This window comes from Lepisma saccharinum, chromosome 16 (genome assembly GCF_977018435.1).
Source record: "Lepisma saccharinum chromosome 16, izLepSacc3.1, whole genome shotgun sequence".
Lineage (NCBI taxonomy): Eukaryota > Metazoa > Arthropoda > Insecta > Zygentoma > Lepismatidae > Lepisma > Lepisma saccharinum.
In genome coordinates, this window is record NC_139244.1 from 24,711,983 (window position 1) to 24,738,890 (window position 26,908).

The 26,908-nt window shown below is 39.4% G+C and overlaps 1 protein-coding gene across 2 annotated transcripts in view; it reads right to left on the reverse strand.

Annotated features, from left to right (window-relative positions):
* The window catches only part of LOC146000351 (uncharacterized), a 154,599-nt gene that overhangs the window by 9,916 nt on the left and 117,775 nt on the right, over positions 1 to 26,908 (reverse strand). For both annotated transcript variants that reach the window (XR_014443494.1, XM_083137893.1), the window contains exons 7-8: positions 18,570 to 18,613; positions 11,481 to 11,604 (exon numbers count right to left, since the gene is read on the reverse strand). Coding sequence is in view for 1 of the 2 variants with exons in the window: in XM_083137893.1 (XP_082994019.1) it covers positions 11,481 to 11,604; positions 18,570 to 18,613 (168 nt within the window). In the remaining variant the exon portion in view is untranslated. The remainder of the gene's footprint in view (positions 1 to 11,480; positions 11,605 to 18,569; positions 18,614 to 26,908) is intronic.

Genomic DNA, 26,908 nt, shown 5'->3' on the forward strand with positions numbered 1-26,908 from the left:
ACTATTGATTGCTCTGGAACTACTGCATATACAAAGCTAGAATGTCTGTGGAGCAAGCGAACGAAGACAAGTCCTCTGCGCAAGTAATGACTCGAGGGGGGCCGACCAATGAACGCATGAGAGGGATAGGGGTTACATGCAGCAGCGCGTACGACTTCGCTCCGCCCACTCGCTTTCCCCCCTTTCTACCGCCATGCGCGGCACTGCTCCACAGACTGTGGTGCTAGTACAGTGTGATGTTTATTAACCCGATCGATCTGTCCGTCTGTCTTATTAATGGATGCCCAAATCGGCATTATAATGTCTTTTCGTAACCAATAAAAGTAGAGATATATTTTGTGGGTAAAATGCCGATTAGATAAAAAATTTAATAAAACATTAGTTATATCGATTTGGCTAATTATGAAACTATAAATGCTAAAAGATTAAATTTTGTATAATGGGTTCGGATTCAAATGCTAAAAAAATCTACTGTCCCGTGGGAGCTTTCAACAGGATGACGCCAAACCGCCTTGCGTGCTTACAGTGAGACATTACCTTAACACAGTTTCCCGCATATTCGACTGTACGCCGACGATAAATGAAGTGGTCTCCACGGAACCCAGATCTCATTTAGCTTAATTTGGATTTGTGCTGCCACCTAAATGCCGTGGTGCACAAGGTCCAAATTGAGAACACACTTCTTCTTACGCACTGTGCAGGCGTGTCAGCAAGTTTCTGCGACTGTGATCCATAAAATGTTGCAAGAAGGGAGAGTTCGTCTACAACTGTAAATGCTGTACAATGGCGGACACTTTGAACAAACTCAGTAATCCTACGTGCTTTTATCCTATGAGTCCAGACTTATGGGACACCCTGTGTAATCTATAAGGTTGATGAATAAGTTTGTAGTGTTTGGTATTAGGAGTTTGTATATTGTATAACGTTCATCAATTGGAGTCCCATAAAGCTACTACCCAGGAGCTTGGTTGGAAGGTTATTCAAAATCCTCCTTACTTCCCCGATCTGGTGCCCTCGGATTTACGACTTTTCAGCTCTCAATCCACCAATCTTCAAGGGAACTCCTTGTTAACGAAAAGTCTCTTCAAACTTGGCTTGACGACGTCTTTAACCCCAAATCAGCTGATTTCCTCAGGCGTGGAATCGAAAAGTTGCCCCAGCGTTGGTAGACAAGTCATAAATATATATCACGTTTTAATTTTTGCCTTTTGCCGACCCCCGTGGCGGAGTGGTTAGCACATCGGCTACGACGCCATGGGTCCCGGGTTCGAATCCCGGCCTGGGCATGGATGTTTGTGAGTGTCCCTTCATTAATTTAATCACATCATCACTCATCCCCATCTTCGCAAATTAGCCAAAAGTAACAAAAAACGAAGTAAAATAAAGCAAACTTTTGCCACGGTGGAACAACGCTACGAACTTATACATCAACACAATTGATTAGTACACATGGAACATACCTAGGTTACCTAATAAATATAGACGTATTTGAGTTTGTAAGTGCATAATAATTAAGCAACACTCAACACTGTTTCATTAATTATAAGCTCAAATAATATTAACAAAGCTTTCTTTTTTCTTGTTTCGGAAAGCATCCCGACGAAGTCACAAAGGTCTACAGATCATTGACATCCCGACAAAAGACTATCACGGGAAATTCGCCTTCCTCTTCAGTGTCCATGGGAACGGAACGATCACCAAATTGACTTTAAATTTACTGAAGAATAACGTAAAGGCAGTTACGGAACGGCTAATCTTTAATGGATTTACAGAGGACCAAAGAAAGGTAGAGGTGAAAAGGAAGAAAAAAGGCTTTGGTCGACTTATTCCAGTAGAATGAGGCGGATAAAAATTAACAGGAGCAAAGTAGTGATATCGTCAATGGAAACAGAAATGTTGCGGTAATATCTTCACATATTCTGCCTTCAAATGTACCGAGGCCTAGCCACAAAATCATGAAAATACTTAACATCTCAATAGAATGAGCAGCATGTCTATTAGAATAACCTTTCCCATGGCATTAACTAAACTCGGTGACGCAACACTCCTTTGAGGAACAAGAACTGTACAGCGACTTTTCATTGGGTGATGTCCCGTTCGATGGTGTAGCGTCGTCGCAACGTAATCAAGAGGTCCCGGGTTCGATAACCAGTGTGGAGGCACATAGTGGTTCCGATCCCACTTTAAACTGTAGGGCCAATCCCGTAGGGCATAACGTGGACTTAACCAACAAACATCGAGTCCCATCGGCGCTGTTATTGGGATTTACAGGCACGAAGTAGCTGCTTCTTTTTTCTTTCCAAGTAGATCTCCAATTGTCCTCAGGATGCTGGATAGACACCTAAATTTTGGACCTCTGACCGGAGCTCCAACCAGACACCAAGGGCAAGGGCGCTAACCATTTGGCTACGTGGGAGCTCGTTCATCAAAAGTTACCAGTTTGTTCACTTTATGCTCAGATAAGCTTAGCTATATGAAAAGTCCATATTCAGTGCAAATGTCATAACCATATTTAATATTACCACATAATGACAGTATCGAGATGAGACTTAGTAGGCTAGTGCTGTAAATGTCTGTATCGTTCAAGGTCTCAAAATATATCAGTAAGCGCACCATGCCACCGCAAAAACTTCTCACAGTTTACAGAGATTATCAAACAACTTTTCCAATATTGCTTTTCTGTGTGAGGACTCGATTTCACATTTTCGTCCCTCGAAAAACGGGATATTGTCCTGAACATATATGCAACCGCGCAGGACATGTTCAGAACTGCCACCAATGGACTGACTTTATTTGAGTTTTATGTTCATCTTATGCTCAGATAGGCTAAACAGGACTGGACCTACATGTGCCGCCACTGGGTATCGAACCCGGGATGTCTTGATTGCAAAGGCGGCAACGTTACCACTACGCCAACGGGGACTGGCTTTGCAATTACTGACTAAGTAGCATAGCAAAGTACATTTGGTTTAAATAAATGTTTCAAATGCCGTATTAAAGTCTCGAACACAAATTCTCTGGTCTCGTATCGGAATTTCCCAGATTTTCCAATTCAGTGAAACCATGACATTCTGCACGAGGGCTGGTGCGGGAGACACGGCAACTATATTTCTTGCTCAAAGTTCAACGGTAGTACCACAACATGATAGTGTGTCCCGGAGAACATGGCACCCGTAGTATGTGGATACGTCAGATGTCAGTGTGAAGAACGGTTATTGCACAGAGGGCAGTGGTAAAACTTTGTCGAGTCGACCGTCGTTCAAAGGCGTGAACAGCGTTGGTGTATCAAAATAGACGTTCTTCGGGAGAGAAATGCTAGATAATGTCACAGGGAGCTGTGGGGAATAGTGCCCTACCGTATTTTGGGCCTCTTTTGTTCTTGTATGCTAAATGTATACTGTATAGGTACTTTCAGACTTGTAAACACATGTGGCACGATGCTATCTTGACGTATGTTTTGCTCGCTTCCCTATCCTACACGTGGCATACACCTGATCTGCATTGTTCATATATGCCTCCTTCCATTTGTACAAGGGTCGTTCAACATTGATCAAGACATTTGTGAGTAAGAAAGTGGTGATTAGCTGGAGAACGATAAAACTGACAGAGGATGTACCTTCATCCTTCATGAGTATTGCGCGTTCGCCCCGGTGTAGTTTGCGCATGCGCAGTAGTGTTAGCAACAATGGCGGCAAGTAGTGTGCCTGTAACTGGAGCAGCGGTGTATGATCAAATTCAAGCACAGCATGGACGGCAAACGATGTCACGGGCAAGAGAGTACGAATCAGTGGCGCAGGAACGGGGGGGTACAGGGGTACATTGTACCCCCTAAATTTTTGAAGGGGGGTACTGTACCCCCTAAATCCGTAAATCGAGTTGTACCCCCTGTACCCCCCTTGGTAATTTGACAGCAGACGCAAGGTGCTACTGTTATAAGAACCTATTCTCAGTTCACCCAATAAAAAGTGTATATTGTTTATAACTTATAAACATTATCTTCCTTACCACAGAAATTCAAACCATTCTAAACTTATTCTACTATTGAGAGACCACAAGGAAAAAACCTTGGACGAAAAGTCCCCGCGCAGCTTTCCCTTCTTCCGTTCAGCTCGGGCCATAAGGAAGCATGGTCCACTCTCCTCCTCCCCTCCTAGCGGGAGTACGGTGCACAGGAGTCGCGGGTGTGATCAGGTTGTTTTGCTTGTAGTTCCATTATACATTGTGGTTGCTACTAGTTAGTTCATTGACCTAAGTTCTTGGAAACCTCTTTAAGGAGATGAAAATTGTTTAAAATGTGTGTGGAACGATGGAATCAGATTTGCTCTCAGAAAATCACGCTGCAGACGAATGCTCCTTTGCGTAAGGGGGAGGTACATTTTTTTTTAAAGAAATGGTCGCGTCGATTCGAAGGGTATATGACTGATCCCATTTTCTTTTGAATATTTAAAATGGAATTTTCCAAAACGAAATACTTACACGATCGAGACGAGATACTACAGACCAACTTTGGGGGGGTACAATGTACTGCTGTACCTCATCCATATTTTTCATAACTTTGTAAGGGGGTGTTCGGAAAACTATACTTAAACCTATATATTAAGATATTTTGAAAATAGAGTCCCGATTAGCCTATCTGAGCATGAAGTGAATCTAGAATAAGTTTTAATGACTTCCGAGTGGAAACCGAAACAAAAATTAACACAAACAAGAACAAGAAGGACCTCGCCACACAGGAGACGAGATGAGGCTGTGACAATTTTCGACTCATTTCATCGCGATATCATTCCTAGGTGAAATGAAATGTTTCCTAGACATTAAACAAGGTGCAATTTGCGATATTATCAGAGGGGCGGAATTAATTTTACCTATGTATTTGAATGCAACACAAACACAACGCCATTTTAAGTTAAACCCTAAAGTCAATCTGTAAGAAAATTACATTAGTCAGATGAATGCACGAGATAAATGAAACTCTCTGCAGGTTCTATTGGTAGATTTTGGATTGGATTCGCAAGGTCTTTGAGTGAGATGAGAATGTTTGATTGATTTATTTGGTTTATTTTACTTCACATTTCTGCCACTTTCGGCTAATTGCAAAGATGAGGATGGGCGATGATATCATGAAATTGATGAACACTTACATGCCCAACCTGGTACGTCTGGCGTCAAAGCGCCCTATGCCAACCCCTCCGCCACGGAGGCCGCCGAGGTGGGAATGTGCTTTGGATTTTCTTTGTAGATGCGAAAATCTTTAACTGTGACATTAAAGTTTACCTTTTCACATAAACGAGAAATTGACATGTCACCCTAAAACACACGCATGTATCTGCATTTAATACTACTACATACGAAAGGAAACCTTGGGCGGTTCTTCATATTGTCCACCAAAGATTGAAACGAAAAAAAAAACACATTTTGAGCGTATGCCTTTCCTTGCTTCCTCTGACATCTGAAGTATTTCGGTTTTGTATATGTAATGATAGTACTTTCAGTGCTTGAAGAGTGTCATCAGGTACAGCTAACTATATAACAAATAAATGCTTTGTCAAATGTTTCACAAATATTTCAAAGTTAGACTTCTTTACGAGTTGATCGGGAACCATCTGAACTCAGGTGTTTTTTTTTTTAATACAACTCCTTACAGATGTCCGAGTAAATACCAAATACCTGCCATAAATTGTTTAAACATATTTTTATGCGTAGCTATGGGAATTTAAAATTAGAATGAACTGAACTGAAGTGGAACTCTATAGGTATGATATATTCCTAATGTGGTTTCTATAGTCAGTGGGTGGGAGATGATTATTCCTGGTTGGGGTGGCTCAAGATCCTCCTCACCCACTTTAATCTCAACCTGCATTAAAATGAATAGATGTATCTTTGTTAGCAATTTTTACATTTCGAACTCCTGATTTTCCGTTCCGTTAAATTGAAATAAGGCCAGAACGAAGTCCAGAGCTTTATATGTTTCAGAATTGTTATCTGGTTTTAAAATCTGTTTTAAAAAAATTCTAAGAAAAAATAGTTATGCAAATTTTGCATTAAATAACAGGACATTCGTGTGTGCTGTTCTAAAATAGAATATTTCCCATGCCTTCACATTATACCTAACTATCAAGGACGCATTTAGGAGGGGGTCCGGACACCCCCGAAAGACTTACCAAGAAATAAAAGTAAATAATCAAAATATAATTGTTTAGCATTTGTTATATAATCGATGGTTATTTCCGCTGAACGTATTGGAAGGCAGGGAATTTGACTCATACGGCTTTGAAGGGTTCCAAAAGATTTATGCACACAACTAACTTTACTTTTCGTTAATTGGATCTAACTCCTTGTTTATTATTCAATAAATATTCAATTATTTTTCTATTTGACATTAAATTCCTTGCCAGGGCAGTTATTTTTATGCAAATCTTGGCGATCTTAACTACACGTAAGCTAGATAATGAATATATGCTTTTATATCTATTGTTTTACTATCTTTTACCTATTCATGTAAAAACAACAATACAATATTAATTAACTTACATATATAATTAATATTTTAATTTAATTTAATATAATTATTATAATTATATTTATTATTATTATTATTATTATTATTGCAACACTTGGTTGGACCCCCGAAATGTATTTCTAGATTTATATATATATGGGAGGCTGAATTTTGTACCCCCCCAAATGAAAAACGTTCCTGCGCCACTGGTACGAATGATGTCATTTTTTGTTTCGCAGAACGATAGTTGCTGACGAATGAACCGCAGAGACTCATTTGTCTGATTGGGACATGCAAAGTGTTCTTTATGTGGATTGGTTTGTAAAAGGTTCGTGATAATGCCCAGTATTCCTGCACAATGATGAAGGGTGGAGTGTGTATTGTCATTCGCAAGAAAAGATAGGGGATGTTGTCTGCAAATGTCATTCTTCACCATGACAATGCACGGCCCCACATGGTGAACTTGATAGCAACAACTCTCCGAAAGGGTTTTGCTCCATGCTCTTACACTCTGCACTTAGCCCTCAGTGTATCAGATTTGTTTGAGCTGCCTAAAGAGCATTGAGAGGGGAGAAATTGAAGACAGATGAAGAACTGACAAAAGATGTTCTGGAGCGTCTACGACAGCAGTCAACTTCCTTCTACGCCGAAGGACTTTTAGGGAACTGACACAGTGCCTGGATGCTCAGGGGGATTCATCTGAAAAACTCACATAGTATGGTGCTTGTAGGACTTTCCAATTCTTTCCTAGCAATAAAAGTCTCGGTCAACCTTGAACGACCTTTCGGATTTTCGTGCCAGTCCCGCATTCTACCGAAAACAAAAATAGTCATGACTTATGCCCTAGCCCTCGTACTTTCATAGGAACCCAAAATCAGCGCTACAGTTCCCAGAGTGAGAATGAATACAACAATAAAAACGGGCGAAACATGGCACCATCCCTTCAACAAGACGCAGAGGCGAGAGTTCCATGCGAAAGCAGCCACGTAGCCTCCTCTCCCATGCAATCTGTCGCTCTCCCGGCCGCTTTAATTCCCAGCGCTGAATCGAGTTCCGTCTCTTTTGGCCAAAGGGAGTTCGGCGTAAGAGCTTTGTCCTACTCTCTGGAGCCTCGCGGAACTAATATGGAAGGCAAACAGACGGGATTAATCAGGCGAGACCCAATATCTGCGCTGCTATGGCCATAAAGGAGGCCTAATATTCAGCTGACTACTTTATTACCCCGGTCAACCCCCAAGGCGAGTGGCCTCTGCTCGCTAATAGCTAGCACCAATATGGCGGCTTAGCCTCGCCTAAGTTGGAACGGGATTGCTGAACTTCTTAGGCTGAGGAAGTACTTGTTACAGCTCTCACTAGATGGCTCTCTGTATTATGAACTAATATAAAGAACTTTTTGTGGTAGGTTGTACTTTTATTTGTTGGACGTTTCAATACAAATACAAACCAGGCTTTGCCAACAGCAATGGTTTAAAAATGCAACAATGTATTAACAAAATGTCAAGCAATCAGAATTGTTGATTGATTGATATAACTTATTCTACTTCGATTTTCTTCCACTTTAGCCTATCGCCATGGACGTACGCAGGATTTTTTTTTCAGGGAGGGTAGGCAAACGAGGCATATCCTCACCCATAATAATGTCCACTCAAAAATTACTCCTTCAGTTGCAGTTATCATGTTCCTGCAACGCCCTTATAATAATTGACATAAATCACTGTCACTAAAATGAAATTATATGTGTGAAATATATACTTTTAGGTTGCCATTCATTTTCCCGGATTGGGGGGGCTTCCTTTACCTCCTCCTTCTGGACATCCATGATGAGGATGAATGGTGAGAAGATGAAATTGATGAAAGGACAATCGCAAACACGCATGGTCAGAACACAACATGAGCCTTACAGAATATTATACTGGCAGTAAGTCCAGACGCCAGAGCCTCGTTTGTGGAAGAGAGGTTGACATTTGAGTGTCTTCAGACAGGGCAACCCCCCCCCCTCCCCCTTTACACTCTATTTGATCTACTTTAACAATGTATAAAAGTTGTAAAGGTATTAGGATTTTTTGATCTATTGTCGTTCTAATCCTGATTATTTTGCAATTTCTTATATTGTTGCATTCAATCTTTGCTCTGACAAAAATACGTGTGTACATGCAAACAACATACAACCACAAAAGAGTATTTTTTTACATTACCGTTTAATATAAGTAAATTGACTGTGGTTACACCCACAACACGCGCAATGACGGTGCCATAGCTGAGGCAGGAGGTGGACGTGCTTCCTCCCAGCAAAACAAGAAAACTAGCCTATATCTCAAATATACATTTTAGTATTGTGTAAAGGAGTACATTACAGCGAATGATGCTGCTCCCTGTAAAATGATCACCCAACCCCCCTACTTTTTCTGAAGTTGGCATTGGCTTAGAGGTCCGTGTCGATTGTTGCAAGCCTCTAGCATAACAAGAAGCCGATTGGTTTTCAAATGACAAGAGGGGAATAGTTTCTCATCTAGATGTAAGTTAGTGTTGTTTGTCTTTCACTTGCACATTTCATTTGGTTGGACATACAATGTAATATCCCAATTCTTACTTTATGTTTACTAAAAAGATGACGTCGTCTTTTGTTATTAACTGTGGTAATCAAATTGGTTAAACAAAACTAAAAGATCTTCCCCCCATCTCAATCACTTCCACTGAATCGTATCGCCTCCACAAACTCGTACCTGGGTCTGACACGGCAAGAAGTCGTGTTTACTGTGCTCCATGGGTACTAATGAGAATCTGGCATACCATTATTTTTTTGCTAAACACTAATGATGATGTATATTGTACTAAAGTGATAACTTGATGAAGATTTCATCACACAAAGTTTCTTCCCGTGGTTTCCAATTGATATACCATCGCCATTTCACTCCTCAAGACATACAACATATACGTATAAAGCCCCAAAAACTCGCTCACTAATTTTCTTCAAAAAGGAAGCCCCGAAGGCATAAAATGCTACCCCCAACGAAATTGTCCCGAAAGAGAGAAAATTTAAAAATCACTCACTCCTTTTTTAAGGGTGAAAATTATATTTTTTGACGTCAATAGCAACGTCCGTCTCATACTTTATCCTTGAGATTATCAACAACGCAGACGATTCAATTCCAAGTTACACAACGTGTAACTGCTTCGTTTCTCGTGAAATTCTAGCCTGATATCACATCACCCCCTTTCCTTTGAAATTTTTGCGTTGAATTCAATATGGCGGTCAACAATATGCCGGACCTGCGATTGACACACACAGCTAGAGATCTCCCTGTGCCTAACCTATTTCTTTCATGACCAGGATAACTCCTTTACATTTTGTAGGAGGTGTTAAGGGACATTTGACTCGTCATAGTTCATGTAATGAGGCTTTTATCAGTTACATGGTCACACATATTATTTTGTATCTTCTGATCCCATTGCAGTCCCAGAATTATTTTTTGATATGTTTTATAGTCTGGCATGAGAGACCAAATATATTTTTTTCACGATTTTTGGTGATGACGTGTTTTGAGATATTCAAGGTCAAGGTCACGTGACAAAATTATACTTTTATCTAAAGGTAGGCTTGTTATATATCACTGGAAAGCTTATTCAATTCCCTGTACAATAAGCTTTATTTGAGCTTCCTAGGCGAAATAGGGGCGGAGTTAGAGCACATTTAGTGTAGCTAAGCGGGCGCAAAAAGGTCAATTTCTGCTAACTTTGACCTTGAATAATTTAACAATTACAAGACAAACGAAACTAAAAATTTTCATAGTTACTAAGTTCCATGCATAGTTTCAACTCCCCAAATTTCATGAAAATCGGAGATGGTCAGGTTGGAAATTGCACATATCTGTGTTGATTTGGCATGGAATGACTCATAAGAAGATTCAGTCCACAGATTACATAAACAGTTACATATAACTTAGTACTCCAAATATGAAAATAGCTACCTCATCGCAGTTTCAATTAAATGTTTAGAGATGCAACACTGTCGTGTTTGCAATGTTTGATGTTGACCATGGAAACGGACGTTGCTAGGGAACCTAAGAAAGGTTATTTTCACCCCGAAAACTACGGTTGAGTGATACTTGAATTTTCGTATTTCAAAATATGAGCGTCAGAATTTATTACAGAGGCAAGGTAGGATTTTTTAGGTAATGACAGAAATTGTTATTTTTCAATTATTTCTTAAAATGACAAAAGAAGTCAATATTGCTTTTCCAATTCGTTTATATAAAACATTAACTGTGTTGAAATGGACGGTACTTACCCAGTTTATTATTAAGAAAATATACAATAATAATTTGAGTATTTGTACAATATTTGAGCACGTATACACACATACCGTTCCGTTCTAAACTTTTCAAAACATACTCATTCCTTTGCCTTCCTCCGATAACACATGCTGACATTTTCAAAGACATTAAGACGGTGGTTCTCAACCTTTTTCAGTCCGGGACCCACCTTGAAGGATATTACACTTCATGGGACCCATAAGCATGGACGCCGGCAGAATTACTTTTAGGGGTGTGAACCCAGTTAATAATTATATTTTTGTTATCATCGAGTACTTTAAGAAGACCCCGTTTACGCTTGCTTAACAATACTTCATTCTAGAAAAGTAAATATTTAATTTAAAAGAATTAGTAATTTAAATGTAATCGGATTTTAAGACACAGCAAATAAAATTGTGAACCCGACTTCGCGAGCCACCAAACGCCCCCTCGGGAAAAGTGGTCGAAAGTGCGCGAGGGGATAGGACATTACTACGCCCACTGTTCCTGTCAATTGGCAGACGGACAGACAAGATAGGCCGAGATATTAAATACATTAATTACAGTAGAATCTGGTGCTTCTTCCTGTCTACAAAGTGTTATCTTTGTGAAAAAATTCCAGGCAGTCGTTTCAAGGCTCACAAACAACTGTGGAAAAGGTAAAATAAACGAAAAACCAGAGTACTCACTTTGAAGCATGCATTTCGGTCTCCTTCCTGCTGGTCACAGCATCCTGAAGCTCCTGTCTTAGCTGGAGCTTCTCCTTCTCGAGTTCCAGGACTTGGTCAGACAGTGGACGATCCTCCTCCTGACCTGAAAGGAAAGACCACACCCTTTACTTCAGTGCCTACAACAATCAGATTCTTTTAAATTTTGCGTGTATGATCATGTAACAAAGGATGCCCATTCAAATCTGAAGCTGTATATGCACTTTCTATCAACGAGGAGTATCCGAAAAGTAAGAGTCCCTTGCGATTTTGGGGGGATTTCTTACGGCTCAACCAGTCACAACACACGCCAGGAATGGTATTCAATTGCGAATATTTTAAAAATGTACCCAATTCTGCGAAAAATGACAATGCCTCAAATATTCACCGTTTCTTCGTGCCCGTTTATGGAGCTATGGAGGCAGATGTCCCAAGTTCAAACCCTGATCAGGCATGTTTGTGCATGATTGTGTTCGTCCCATCATCCATTTCACCAATTCGTCATTAATCCTCGTCGCGATTAACCCATGAGGTAAGAAAAATATAAATAGAAAAGAAATATAGGTGAGCTGGTACTACTACAGCATTTCGAAGACTAGAAATGTATTCCTATATAATTAGGCATCATTCCACAAAACATTAAATATTATCATAATTTGTTAACGAAGTGAGCAAACACAACAGACCGTATCAGAATTTAAACATAAAACTTCATCCGTGTATTTTCTTCTTCTAGCTTTTGTAATTCATGAAAAGTTAAAAAGGTGAATAACAGGATCATAGCTTGTAAGGTAAAAAGGTAAAGTGCTCCCCTGTGCTTAGCACCACGCCATGAAGGCGTATAGGGGGTATGGGGGTAACGCCCTACACTTTCTTGATCCGGTCGTGAGTGGGGGTGATGTGATCAGCATCACGCCCCTGACCGCCTTTACCCCCCAGGGTTTCCCCCAGGTACCCATGTTATTCGACGCTGGGTGGGCGCCGGGGCCGCTTCCATCGTTAGAAAAGTTCCCGGATTTGAACCGGCCGGGGATCGAACCCGGGACCTTTAGCATGGTAGTCAGACGCGTTACCGACTGAGCCACCGCGGCTCATAGCTTGTAAGTCTAATTTCAATGTTGTCAGAACTTTCACAAACACACTTCCGGCGGAATGGGAGATGCAAGAATCCCCGGCAATTGTACCTGAGTAGGTAATAGCAAAATAAAAAAAATGCAAGTCTAGTGATAACCACAGTGTATTTTATTGAGGACAGATCGGAAAAGGCTCAAACCTCATAAACCTCCTCCTGGATTTGAGCATACCACTATAGAAGACATTTTAAAATATAATCCACGTTTCATTCACGATAATTTACTTGAAGTAACAATTTTACTTTTACCGATCATCAAAATATAACTCAGGGCTTCAGATTTTGTTGCTAATATTATCACGCAAGCAGTAAGCGTATGTTCCAATTACTTGGAAATATCATATCATGTATGTATCAGTTGCTTGTGATTTTACATAATTACCGAATAATTATAAGAAAATATTTTATAGTATCCTACATCGTTGCCTCTTCATTCAAGGTTCCAGCTCAATTTTGTAAAACGAATTTCCCGTCTTTTCCAGGTACCATGTTGGAACATGGTAACAACTCAAAAGGCACCACTGGAATGTCTACCCTGTCAGCAAGGTTCTTACGGAAACTTTCCCACCTTTCGAAAAACCGCTATGATATATCAAATTCTGAAAAAATACGTCTGTTTAGCTTTCTTTCTAGAGCATTCAAGCGGATCTTCGCGTGGTTTCCTTTCGATGTTGTCTAGATACTTATCTATGAAGAAATTTACGTTGCCACGAAAATACTACAGCGAAATCAAATTACAATAATAGTTAATGCTCTACAAAGAATTCTAAACTATGTAATTTGTCAGAATTTTGAATATCGCAGCGGCTTTTCGAAGGGGGGGGGGGAATTTTCAACTCCAGCCAATAATTCGGCGGCGCCGTAAGTGTTCAACTGCACACGATATTCCAAAGAGCAAAAACTCTTAAGTTTTCCCCGGGTTTTGGAATATACTTACAAAATTGCTTTTCTTACCCTTGGGCGATCTTAGGTCCGAATTTTTCTTGCCTTGTCCCAGCATAAAGCGGCTCTGGAGCTCACCCAGCCTCAAATCAATGGGTACCTGGGGCAACCCTGGGGGGTAAAGGCGACCGCGAGCGTGGTGCTGATCACATCATCTCCAAAATGACCGAGATCGAGAATGTGTGGGGCCGTACCTCCACTTTCCCTAAATGTGCCTTCATGGGACGGTGCTATATGCATTTACCATTACCTTACCCATAAACGATTTTCTCTAACTTTTCCGGGTTCTTGCAGGTAGGTGGAAACCCTGTTATTGTAGATTCGCCTTTGTTTTATTTGTAATGCAATATGCTTGAACTATATCCCTTCGTGAGAATGCTGCTACCATATTTCACAAACATTATAAATTATACTGTAATTTATTCTTAAATTCATAATGCTTCTCATTTTAAAGTCACAGTCATTACACACAGTTTTCTTGTAAATTATCGTTTAGTCGAATTAAATGTGCTTTTATAAAAACCCATACTCCACTACTATCGAATTGCCTACTTACTTTCATTTCAGACGATATTTGAATGTTAAGATGTCGGAAAAGTATCGCATCATAGTGATGTGAGTATCAGTGGAAATTACCGACGCAACTCATCTGGCAATGGTGCTCCGCATTCTGAGGAACATTACAATTCTCCTGGAGAATTGGCTTCAACTTGAAAGACGACATATTGAGCAGACCTTGAAATTTCCATTATGATGTGGAACTTCGCGTATCAACGATTTCTTTCACCAGTTGGGTGTACTCAAACGTGATGATCTAGCTCATAGGTGAGCATTTCATTCTTACAAACCGAACCTAAAAAAGCTATCTGTGATCCAAAGAAGAACCGCGGAAGATGATGGCAAAGCGACTCGACAGGTCCATCTATCTATTCAACGAGATGGAGTAGCCAATCTTTAATTAGTCCATTCCATGAAGCTAAAGCACATTTGACTTCCACTTCACGCGAGACGACAGTCTGGAGGAGTAATGTTAGATAAAAGAAAATAAAGATATAGTTGTGATTTTTGCATTCATTCATTACCTGTACTTACCAACATATGCATATTTGCTTTGCTAGATTTATACCAAGAACACATGCACGGTTAAACGTTTTTCCTTTGCAGAAAGTAAGAAAAAGCAAATTACATTTGAGTGTGAGCACTCATACCCTTTGAACATTAATAATTTGACACAGGAAACGATGTAAGAAGATTGCCCCTATGCTCATCAAAACATTTTGCTAATTCTGTCTATCCATCACGCTTACTTTCTTTTAAAAAATCAATAAGTGAGGAACGGGTCTCTCATCCAGAAGTGGGGTCCGTGGTCACTTAACCCACCCTCGATTTCGCAAGGATTTTTTTTTTTATAAAGATTATGTGTTGCTAAGGGTGAAGAAAGAAATTCTGGAGCGCGGAAAGAAGTATTTAAAGTTCAAATCACCAACCCTGAGACCTTCTGTAAAAAGAACCACGTGCATGCAGAAAGCATTGCAAATTCATAGAAGTAAAATAATCCACACGAAAATCCAGCGTTGTTACAGGATTTATTACGTAAGGTAAAACAACGGCCAATTTGTAGTATGGGATACGCTGCCGCAAATGACGTCTCACTTTAAACCCAATGCTCTTTCTTTTGTACATATTGCTTCAATTTTATGGTTAACTCTTTGCACCAGTAATCATTTCCCATAAATTTGGCTTCTTTCTTGCATGCGAATTGAATATATTTTACTTGCAAATGCAAAATGATATAAAATGGTAATGTATATTTTTCTAAGGTTTGATATAGATAGGAGTGTATTTGAAATTTGTTTGTAGATTTTATGTAAATAGTATCCTATGTAAATAAAATATATAATGAGCATGCAATGCTGCAAATCCAATAAATATATTGATGATAATGATCAAAACAAGACAAAGAAAGTTCGTAAATTTATTGCGGTTGGAAACTTTGACAAGCATCCTAATTTTTGTTCCGCCAAATATAGTGCACTTCGTAAAATAACTTGGTGCCATGGCAAGGCAAGATAAGTGTGAACATTTTGTAGGAATATGCATTTTAACTTTCAATGAGCTTATAGATTTGTGTACATAATTATATTTTATAACATTGGTTACTTTCTAAAAACAATTATGTGAACAGCAAGGAAGTAGTGCCACTTTCAACATGGCGAGTTCTATGCGGTAGTCGGCGGTCATGAATCAGCTGACGCGGAGTGATACATCGAATCGGTGAGAAGGTTTGTTTACAGAAGATCTCAGGGTTGGTTATTTACACTTTAGTACTGTACAGTGGGATCCATGAGTATTACCGTGCAAATTGTCCATGACTATTTTCTCTTCATTAATTTTTCTTACATCCTATGTGCTTTTAAGCGATGGATTTTTTTTACATACTGGTGCAGAAGTTGTCAACAGCTTGTTTTGAGTTTTCTTTTAATTCTTGAACCTCTTATTGGATCAAATAAAGTGCACAGACATGGTGATGGACAATTTGCACGGTATTACTCATGGATCCCACTGTACAGCATTTTACAGTTGAGATATAGCCGTTTGAAGTTGCGAGGTGGAAGTCTACTTGCTGCCATGTTAATTTCGTAGCACCCATACCGATCCATGAATGTGAAAGTCGGTTTTTCAGGGCTGTACCCCAACAAATGTCATGAAAATTGCTGTCAAAATTTCCCGCCGATTCCGGGCTCCGCCCCTGAGGTAATTAACCGCCTGCAACAGCTATCGCGGCCCCGGCTTTCTCTGTAGAGTCCCTTTGGAAGGCATGTTAGAAACTGCCCGGAGCAACCTGCCCAACACTATTTTCCGCACTGAAACATTATAAAGGTACCAAAAAAATAAACCTCATAAGGTAACTTACCTCTTTATCCCTAGGCCAGGCACTTGCGGATCGTCAAGTTGAAAGTCGTAAGTCGTATGTTCAAAGTCTTTGTTGTTCTTTTCCACAGAATACTTCCCATACGTTCCATTATATAACAAGTCGCAAATTATCCCATCCCACAAGTCATTCGGAAAGTACAACACTCCTATTTACGGCCTGCAAAAAAAAGTCACGATGTTCCAGAAGATAACGTATTTACACACGCTGAGGATACCGTTCAACAATATGTTAAATGATATTCCTCATCGCGTCTCACAATAACATATCGCAAATTATCCCATACCACAAGTCAATCGTAAGAAGAAAAAGAGAATGTGTAGGTAGACGTGCGCCTGTGACATGAATCCATGATGTAAGCCCTGGAAAATCGTAGCACGTAGATCTCCCAAAATTACTTTCAGCGTTCCAGAATTTTTTTCTTCACACTTAGCAACACATAATCTTCATAAAAAAAAAGATCCTTGCGAAATCGAGGGTGGGTTAAGTGACCACGGAGCCCAGAAGTGGAGTGATTCTCTAACCCAAGAACAGTGGAGTGGATATAGAGTTCATGAAGGGATCGCATATTGTATATTTTGATGGTGATGTATACATCGTATTGCATCTACTCTCGAATCTGGAAATAATGAAGCGAGTAGTGAATTTAGTGGACTGGATTTATTGAATTTTATAGCATGGGCACATCAGCCCATAGGCTATTTTTGCCCATCACGCAACAAGGGAATAAGCCCTTTAACTAAAACAAAAATTGAGAACAAGCCGCTAACAAGAAAATAAAATATGGCTCTTAAAAACTTCCTTCTTCAATTTTTAAAACCTATTCAATCATTGTTCAACAAGAACTAAAACTAGACTATCTCTGAGGACTAAAATTTCCTTACCTACTATCGGATTTAAAGTTATAGATACTCGAGTTTGGACTCCAATTAAAAATTAACCAGTAGACCTACATTAAAAAGAGTTACATCAAAATTTAGCTTATTCAATTCTGCGTTAATCTATGTTAACGAATTCTTTTTCGAGTTTACCTTATATTTTTTTCGTCGTGAGAACAAAAAAAGGGCCGTTTTTTTTTTTAGTTTTGTAAACGATCGCTCTCTCTGAAATTCTATAAATAAAGAACGGCTTGTCCGTGATGAAATTTAGTACGTTGCAGGCAGATCAATTTTACGAAACAACTTTTTCTTAGTATTGGGTAGTCCTACAAATACAATATTGGTCTTGTTTTGAAGCTCTTTGCATCCGTTTTTAAAATCCATTATCATTGTAAATTCACAGTGAAACCGATTTTATACAGATTTTTATTCTGTACGTGGAACGTGACAACACCGAAAGCACGTTGCAGTGTTGCCAGGTTCCACGTAAAGCTTTACTCCGTTGAATTAAAATCTGTATAAAATCGGTTTCGCAATGTGAATTTACAATGATAATGGATTTTAAAAACAGATGCAAAGAGCCTCTCAAAACAAGACCAATATTGTATTTGTAGGTTACCAGAAGGTAACCCCTTACAGCCAGGAGTGGATCACGAATCCAGAAGTGGCTAATTCATGAAGATTTTATATTAGAATATTGCATCCACTCTCGAATCCAATGGTGGACTGGATGTCGAATTCATGAATACTGGAAATCGGGAATAATAAAGCGAATCTCACATCCATTGACAGAATAAGGATTTTCGAATCTAATGCCCGTCGAGCGAATTACCAATCCAAGAACAGTGTAGCCAATTTCCAATACAGGAATATCGTAGCGAATATAAACTTCAGGAATTGGAATACTGTAGCGACACGAATCTTAGTGCACTGGATGGAATGCCGAATACACGAATGAGATGGATCCATGACGAATCGGTTCAATCCTGATTCCAGGAATAATGAAGAGGTTTTCTAATACACAAAGAGTAGGCATATCGGTGAGTGAGTGGATCGAGGATTAGTGGTAGTGGAGTGATAGGGAATCCGGATAGAGTGAAGCAAAGAACACAGAAATACCGCATTAAACATGCCGGAAAGATTCCGATTCAAACATATTACAAATATGTTTAGGGTTGCCAACCTACCTGTGCTGCTGTTTTCCATGCTGCCGGCACAAGACTCTTGGGGGCTGAAATAAAAAGAAAAACATCTGTAAAACTTCACTTGCCCATTTATCACGCTATCTACAATTTCGTAAAAAAACCAAATGCCCTCACATTTCCAGGTTTTTCAGATCAAGGACCATTTTTTTCCACACCAAATCATAAGGACAATTAGAGTACATGAATATGTCTGGAAGAAGGTTACTATATTAAACGCCCAACTTTTAGAATCACACTTAAGAATATTAATTTTACATAGAACGACAATAATTAAACAGTACGGCGAGGGAAGCAAATAAGTGTCAAGAGTGTGTTTGCATGCACTACTTCAAATAAATTTGACAATGATTAACACTAGAAATATTTGTTTTTCTAAAAATAACAATTACAGTGCAAATAGTGCATAATTAGAGTACAATTTAGCAATATTATTCCAGAAAACTATCTACCAAACAGAGTGGTAAATACCAATAGCCACTTAGTGTAGTAAGTTTCTACATGTTAAAGAGTTCAAGACATGACCCCCTTTCCTAGAGTATTTAATATAAACAATTTCTATTCCAACTCCCGTAAATACTCAGTATAATTTGTCCAAACCAAATTTAAAAATTCTTACTTGAGTTTTTCTCTTGTTCAAAAACCTACATTCACTGCACTAACACAAATATGTTGATTTTTTCTTCAGGAAAAATAGTAAAATTTTCGGACATTTCCAGAAAAAAGTGAATTCCCTGGCTCTTACAAGCTTTCCAAGCTGGTATATCCATTATTTATGCCAGAACTATATAACATATGAACTAAGTACTCGAAATGTTGCTGATTTACAGTAATCTCTAGGTACATAACACCGTTCTAGTGACCAGAGGAAGTAAAGGAGGAACAAATAAATTTTCGAATATTTACATTTTAACCGTCGTCATGAGTGTAAATCGTAACTGTCTAGTTTCACATTGGGCCGTATTAATAAATGCTAGCAATCTGCTCACATTTTGAATTTATCTGAAACAAAAAATATGTTCTCAGACACCAAGTACGTAATTTTTATGTACATATGTACATACGCGTGTATATATATATGATATATACACACAGTGACACACACACAAATTTTTGTGATGTCTGCTCATGAGAAAAGTTTATACTCGTAGGAAAATTGTGCATATTCTCATATGAATGCACCACGAAGTTCTGCAACATATTATTAATTTAGAGCCCCTTTCCAAACACTTTATAAATTTTAGTCCCGTTGACACTTATTGTATTTACAAAAAGAAGCATTCATTTTCAATAATCCAGAAGAAACAGCAACATGTAACCTGCCTCCTTTATTTCTACCGTCGTATCTTATCAGTGGCTCTGCTGATAACCAGAGAACGAGATAAGCTAACTTTATCTAAGTAGCTTGGGACACGTGGCAGTTCATGGAAAATTCCCAGAAACTGAATTTCGACACCTCACACGCGGGGATAATGGAACCGTACGCACAACAAGGAAGCAAATTCCAATATATTCCCATCGTAATGAACTAAAAAGTCAACGAGACAACAAACGTTTTAGCAGTCTTTGCTTATATTTCATAATTACCTTATTTTCACAGAGATATTCACACACTTAGATAAGCCTGCACTGTGATTGTCTACAAAGCAGCTATACGCCAAGGAACTTCTTGAAAATAGAAATTTTGAGATGTTTGCTGCTTTGAAAATGAAATGAAAAAAAAAGGACCACTCGTTCATGTCTGGATCAAAAAATATCCGGAATGCGGATTCCGGAAAATTTAAAATCCGATTTCGGAGGCAAAGTGGATTTCAGGGGGAAAACGGATTTTAAATAGAAACCGGATTTCGGAGGCAATCAGGATTTATAATATTTCTTTCACATTTTTTCACGTCAAAATTGTTAACGAAGCACTTAATGTGCTTTACTTGAACTGAACACTCGTCTTCTCATTTCACGATCACGTACAAATACTAAGTTTTGGTCTTACCGCAGAATTTAAATTCAAGCCCGGAACAAGCTGGACCTTTCTACGTATTTACCATTGCATGTGATACTTCACTTGCAATTTCAATGCATTACTTCTGCCAGTAGAATCACTAGTCATTTTCATCGTGAGCCGTCACTGTGATAGAACAATTCAAGTCCAGAGAGTTGGGTCTAAATTATGGCGCCACGAAGTCGCGACAATATAGTGTAGTCTCTTGCAAACACACGGAACGATGCACACCATGCAGCGAGAGACCTTGTAACCAAGTCGCGGCGTCAGTCTTCAGGCTTCAAGCAAATTCTATTGCTCTGACGACTAATTTCTTAATATTGTACGAGGATGTACGTTTTTGAAGACAAAGTTATTAACTTGAACACAGTTCATTGTCGTGCTGCAATAAATTTCGTAGTTTACTGTGGAGAGGCATATAAGAAAGACGGTAAATAACCAAATAGAAATAATCAATCCCTCATATTCTCCATCCTACAAGAGCCAGTGTAATCATCACACACAGACAATATAGCCACGAACTATTCAAAGTATTACTCATGCACAGGAGCGCATCCACAACTCTCTCTCGACTCAAATTCCTAACAGGGAATTCCTAATGCAAACAAAAAGAAATCAGAATTCCTGATAATTTGTTTGATTTGGTGTTTCAAGTCCACTTTATGCACAGCAAGGCTAATCGGGACTGGACCTACAGTTTAAAGTGGGATCCGAACTACTATGTGCCTCTACCGGGTATCGAACCCGGGACCCCTTGATTACAAGCCGACGACTGCACCATCGGGGAGGCCCAGAATTCCTGATAAAAAAATAAATAATAAAACGGATTTGGCAATCCGTAGTCTGGATGTGGTCGAAGTTCATAATCAAATATCTATAACTTGTTTGTCTTGTACATGAAATTTTGTCAGAATTACCAATTCTGATGCTGGCTTTAAAAGTTAATTGCGTAACTTTGGGACATCTAGTAGAAATTGTATATCTTCCAAGAACACTTTCACAAAAATCATACGGCTCGTTTACAAACTTTTAAAGAACTCTTACATCCCCACCGACGAATATTAATTACTTAGAAATGCTATCAGTTTTGGTGTGAGAATATTAGTCGGACAAAAATACTGTTTTTTTTTTCAGGGAGGGCAACAAAAGTAGAACTACATAAAGTTCCAGAGGAGAGAACTGTATTAAGCACTGAGATAAAATGGCCAATTAAAAGAACAATATTCCTTCAAAGCTATTTATCTTAGGTAAAAATTACTGTAGAAATTTAATATATCACTTTTCCATTTATGTATATACTGCCTCTCTGTACTTTAATGGTACATTACTTATAACATAAAATGTTTCGGGTTATATACTTCTCTGGTTTCAATACATAAAACTTTAGTGTCCGATACTGTGAATGTACTGCCATCGGCAAAAGATGGGACACCTAGATCCTGAAATATTCACTTCCCTGCAATGCGTACGCAATGGCAACTTATAACACCGCCGTATAGTTAGGCACCACACATACGCCTTGCAGGGAAGCGAGTATTTCAGGATATAGGTGTCCCATTTTTATTGCTGGTGACTGTACCGTCTAATGCTGTTTTCGTACAAGTGAGAAGCATGCAAAACAGAATAACCAACATTGTGAAATCCTGTTCGGTGAAATATATGAACACTGCTTATTGTAAAGAAAAAAAATAGATTATTTAATTAATTAGTTGTAGGTATTTAAAAATGCACAGTATGATTGCCTTATCTGCAAAATAAATATTTACAAATTCCACGGCGCAGACACTGTGCAATTAATGAAATTACTGTTGCCTTAATGCCTTTATTGGAATCTAGGAACGAAACAAGCCCGCTGAGAATAGCTGAAACAACACGCGCTGAACACAAGATAGCACACGACCGAAACGGACAATGGAAATAGCAAAATGAATTATGATTGGTTCGTTATCTCACGTGTCACCAGCTTCGGTGAAGCTCATTGAGCCAAACTTCGCACTAATATTCCCTTATCGGCATCAAAACATCTGTGACATGTGTTGCTTATCTCTATATATGCGCGCGCACACAAACACGCACAGTGCCAGTAAAAGGGGAGATTATATGAACTAAATGAAACGCAAAATCTGTCAAGAAAAAGCAGATGTCATGGGCTTGTATTACGAAAATTGCATCTGGAATATTTGAATGAAAGTGGCCGCGGTGGCTCAGTCGGTAACGCGTCTGACTACCATGCTCAAGGTCCCGGGTTCGATCCCCGGCTGGTTCAAATCCGGGAACTTTTCTAACGATGGAAGCGACCCCGGCGCCCACCCAGCGTCGAAACCTGGGGGGTAAAGGCGGTCAGGGGCGTGGTGCTGATCACATCACCCCCACTCACGACCGGATCAAGAAAGTGTGGGGCGTTACCCCCACACCCCCTATACGCCTTCATGGCGTGGTGCTAAGTACAGGGGAACACTTTACTTTACTTTTTATATTTGAATGAATAACTTGCAGTTATTTCAATTTAGTAAAATCCGCACACGGTTAACTGAAGACAGTGGCGTGCCCGGTGGGGGGGGGGGTCATACCCTTCTTTGGCCCAGTATTCCTAAAAAAAGAACGTCAAACAGGAAAAGATTGTAAAATGACGACTGTTGATTACGATGAACAACAAAGCACTTTAAAAACTGTCTATTGAAAAGTACACCGATAATCTCTGAATAATGGATTGTATAGATGGGTTTCATGTGACGTCAACATGTGCACAGCCGCCATGTTTGCGGCCAATTATATTTGTCGTTTGCAAGGAAATACAGTAGCTATGTATCATACTTGTTCGTACAGGCTGTATACTTTGTATGAAACACCTCTGAACGTGGTCAGTTTGCGAAGTATTGTAACAAAAGGTGTCCAGTATTCAGGGAGGACATTTGAAAAGGTAATTTGTACAAAATATGCGAGATACAGTAATTGTAGTGGATGGAGAGTATTATAAATCGTGAGAGGTTGTTTCATGTATGCACCTTTCTTGCTCGTACGTAGTGTTGCCCACGGGACGAGACGGGACAGGCTTTTAAAAATTCGAGACGAGATTGACCATGTGCCATAAGACAAACTAATATTTTCGAGACGAGACAGGCCAAAATCTCGTCTCGTGGGCAACACTACTCGTACGCACGAGTCATGTAGTAATCATGTCACATCGTTGTGTGCAGCACACTGCATTTTGTACGTAGTACGTACAGCTTCAGTTGCAGGTCTGTTTAGCCACTCTAGCGTTCAACCACTCTGTCAGCGTGGCAGTCCGTAATGAGGAAGTGATAGGAGCTCAGCTCTGACCTTAAAGGTGTGATAGTGAATCTTGCTCTTATGACATCCCTTGAGAAAATAGGGTCATTAGTGAACAAATCTCATTCTACTGTTCAGTATGTAGTAAATACATTCAAATATGAGGGTTCAACAAAGAAAAGGGAAAGAAGAAGAAAGGAGAAAAGGCTAACTGAAAGAGAGGAACCTTTCGTGGTGAGAAAAGTTGAGGTTAATCCAAAATTGAGGTCACGGGTCGAAAATGCAACAGGAAAGACAATGAGCAATTTAACAGTTCATCGCGCATTGTACAGACAGGGATATCATGGGAGAATGCCCAAAAACCATGTGCATAAAGACCAGGAGTTCTGGAACAACGAACGTCATCTGCTCCGATGAGACCAAAATAAACCTTTTTCGGATCAGATGGTGTCTACAGGGTGTGGAGGAAAGGAAATGAAGATAACAATGTATCATTGTTGTGAATATCATTTGAGCAAGACTTTTTCTTTTCTTTTTTTTTTTGTTTTCTAGCTGTGTACATTATCATTTCCCTTTTCAACTACCTCTGTACGGATAAGACTGGTACATACTCTATCCACCACGTAGAGTTCGTTACATCTGCACCAACTGCACGTTGGTTTTAAATCACGAATGTCTGTGTTAGTATTTTCCGCCCGTCCGCTTGTATTCCGTATTCCGAAAAGAACTGGTCAATCATGGCTGCTCGAAGCCACAATTCAACAGTTGTGACGTAGGTGAAACACCTATTGTGAAAACGGCCCTTCCACATCACACGCAGTCAGACATGTATATCAATTTCACGTACACTTTCACTCTTCTTCACCTGAGCACTTTACACAGTTTTTTTTGGTAACCCCCCCTCTTTTTTCTGAGCAGACTTGGAATTTATCTGCAAGTGTGTTCCTGACAGAGAGTTCAATTTCCTTTCAAACGCACTAACGTGCTTCTCTGTTTCGCGAAGCAGTTATGTGGAAGCTTCCATTTTTTTAAACACGTCCCAAAGCTTAGACTTGCAGATAGGAACCCCAAATCGTTTTGTAAACATCAATCTTTCAATAAATGTTGAAGTATCGCAAAGTGTTTCGTCTATTTTATGCATTAATTCCAAAATATGTGTTTGTCTCAGAAATATTTTCGTTTTTAAAAGTATTAAAATAAATACTTGATTTTTTGTATAAAGATAAATTTATTACCAAAAGAAAGCTTAAACATTACATTTTTATTTGTGGAAAAGAATATTGGACAAATGGTGACCGTTCATGTTTTCACATTCAATTATTCTTGACCTAAAGTTTTCGATCACCCGCCGAAGCGAGGATCCTCACTAACAGACTGGCGCACAAGGTCAACGTTTCTGTTCGATCTTCATGACCTTGGACGTCCCGGCGGTTTATACGTCATAGTGCTTCCAGTGTTTCCAAACTTTCTCACCCAATATTTAATTAAATGTGCGCTTGGGACGTCTCTCATTCCTGCCAGGTTATAATGACGCCCGTACAAACGACGCACAACAACATAACAATCATTATTTTTATAAAACGCAGGAACAGAAAAAGCACGTTTCTGCCCCGTAAAGCTCTCCATGGCAACTTATTATTAACAATGTTGCCAAGCGTTTGCGATCCATCTCATTTCTCCAATGTGCGATTTGCCTCAGAGGGCGGATTCAAAAACGAAAATATTTCTGAGACACCCTCTAGTTCGAAAAATTAATTTTGTCTCAATCTCTAAAATATGTACATTTTATGTTATTTCACTAGAAATATGTGATTTATGTACTAAAGGTAAAATTATGCATTTTTGTGTGAAATAAGACTTCGCCGATTACATTGCAGACAATTTGGTCGGCATTTCTGCCGAGTATGGCCAATTTCTGAAGCAAGAAAAAAAAATGTTTTAACCTAAAATTCCGCTCCCTATACATTACATTCCAACATATTTAAGAATAGGTTTGGTACTGCGACGGCTTTGCAATACACGAAACGAGACTTTTAGTGCCAGAGGCTCTCACTCGAGACTGGTTATGATGTTTGAAAAATTTACCTAAACCTCAGACATACCAAATAACAATTGCAATGTCAATTCATTCGTAGCTTGCGAAGCTGTCGTGCATTCTTGCATATCCATTCAGGATAGAATTGTGTTTTTCGAGTCTCGTAGCGTCGACACGAGACGTCAAACAAAACAGTTTTATCAAGAAGAACAAGTTTGATTTAACGATCTCTATAGGCTGTGGAAGTTGGCGCGGTGACACCCTGTCGAAACCCGAGACGGAATTGTAACGAGCCAAGCATTCACAACTTAAGACCGTAAACGTGAGCACACTCTATGGTTAAGGGGAAGTCTTGATGAAACAGTCGAGCAAAGAAAAACTACATTCCATTGATGAGTAACGTGAGTTGGGACCTCCAGAAATCCCATTCCTGTGCATATTTCGTGTAATTTACACTACACACAGACGTTCTAATTGAATGCACATAGGTCTATATTTACAAATATTGGATAGCATATGAAACACTGCTGGTCTAACATCAAAATGAACTATTGCAGTCTTACGAAAATACCCCATCCTACAATGTTAGTCTTTGCTCCTTCTTTACAAGAGTTTTAATATTTAAGGGGACAGAGAACTGGCCTCCCTTGTACCCTTGCGTACGCCTATGGACAAGACAAGAATATGCAATTCCAGATGAGACCGAGACACTGGTAAGTCTCGTCTCGTCTCCCTATTTAACAGTTCGTGATGTTAACTGAACCTAGCAACACCTCATAAACTTGCGATGGGTATACTGGTAATTCTGCCGCCATGTCGTGAGAGAGGTTTAAGGGTGTTGTCACGTAACCGCCATGGAGCAGCGAGTGAACATCAAGTTTAATTAATGACATTCTGAAACCTGCTTGCTGGAAAAAACATTTCTTGAATTCTATTGTTGAGGACGAAGAAACAGATCATTTTCGCTAGGGTCGTCCTACGAAACGACAGATCGCAGGTGAGTGTGTTTAATCATTCTCT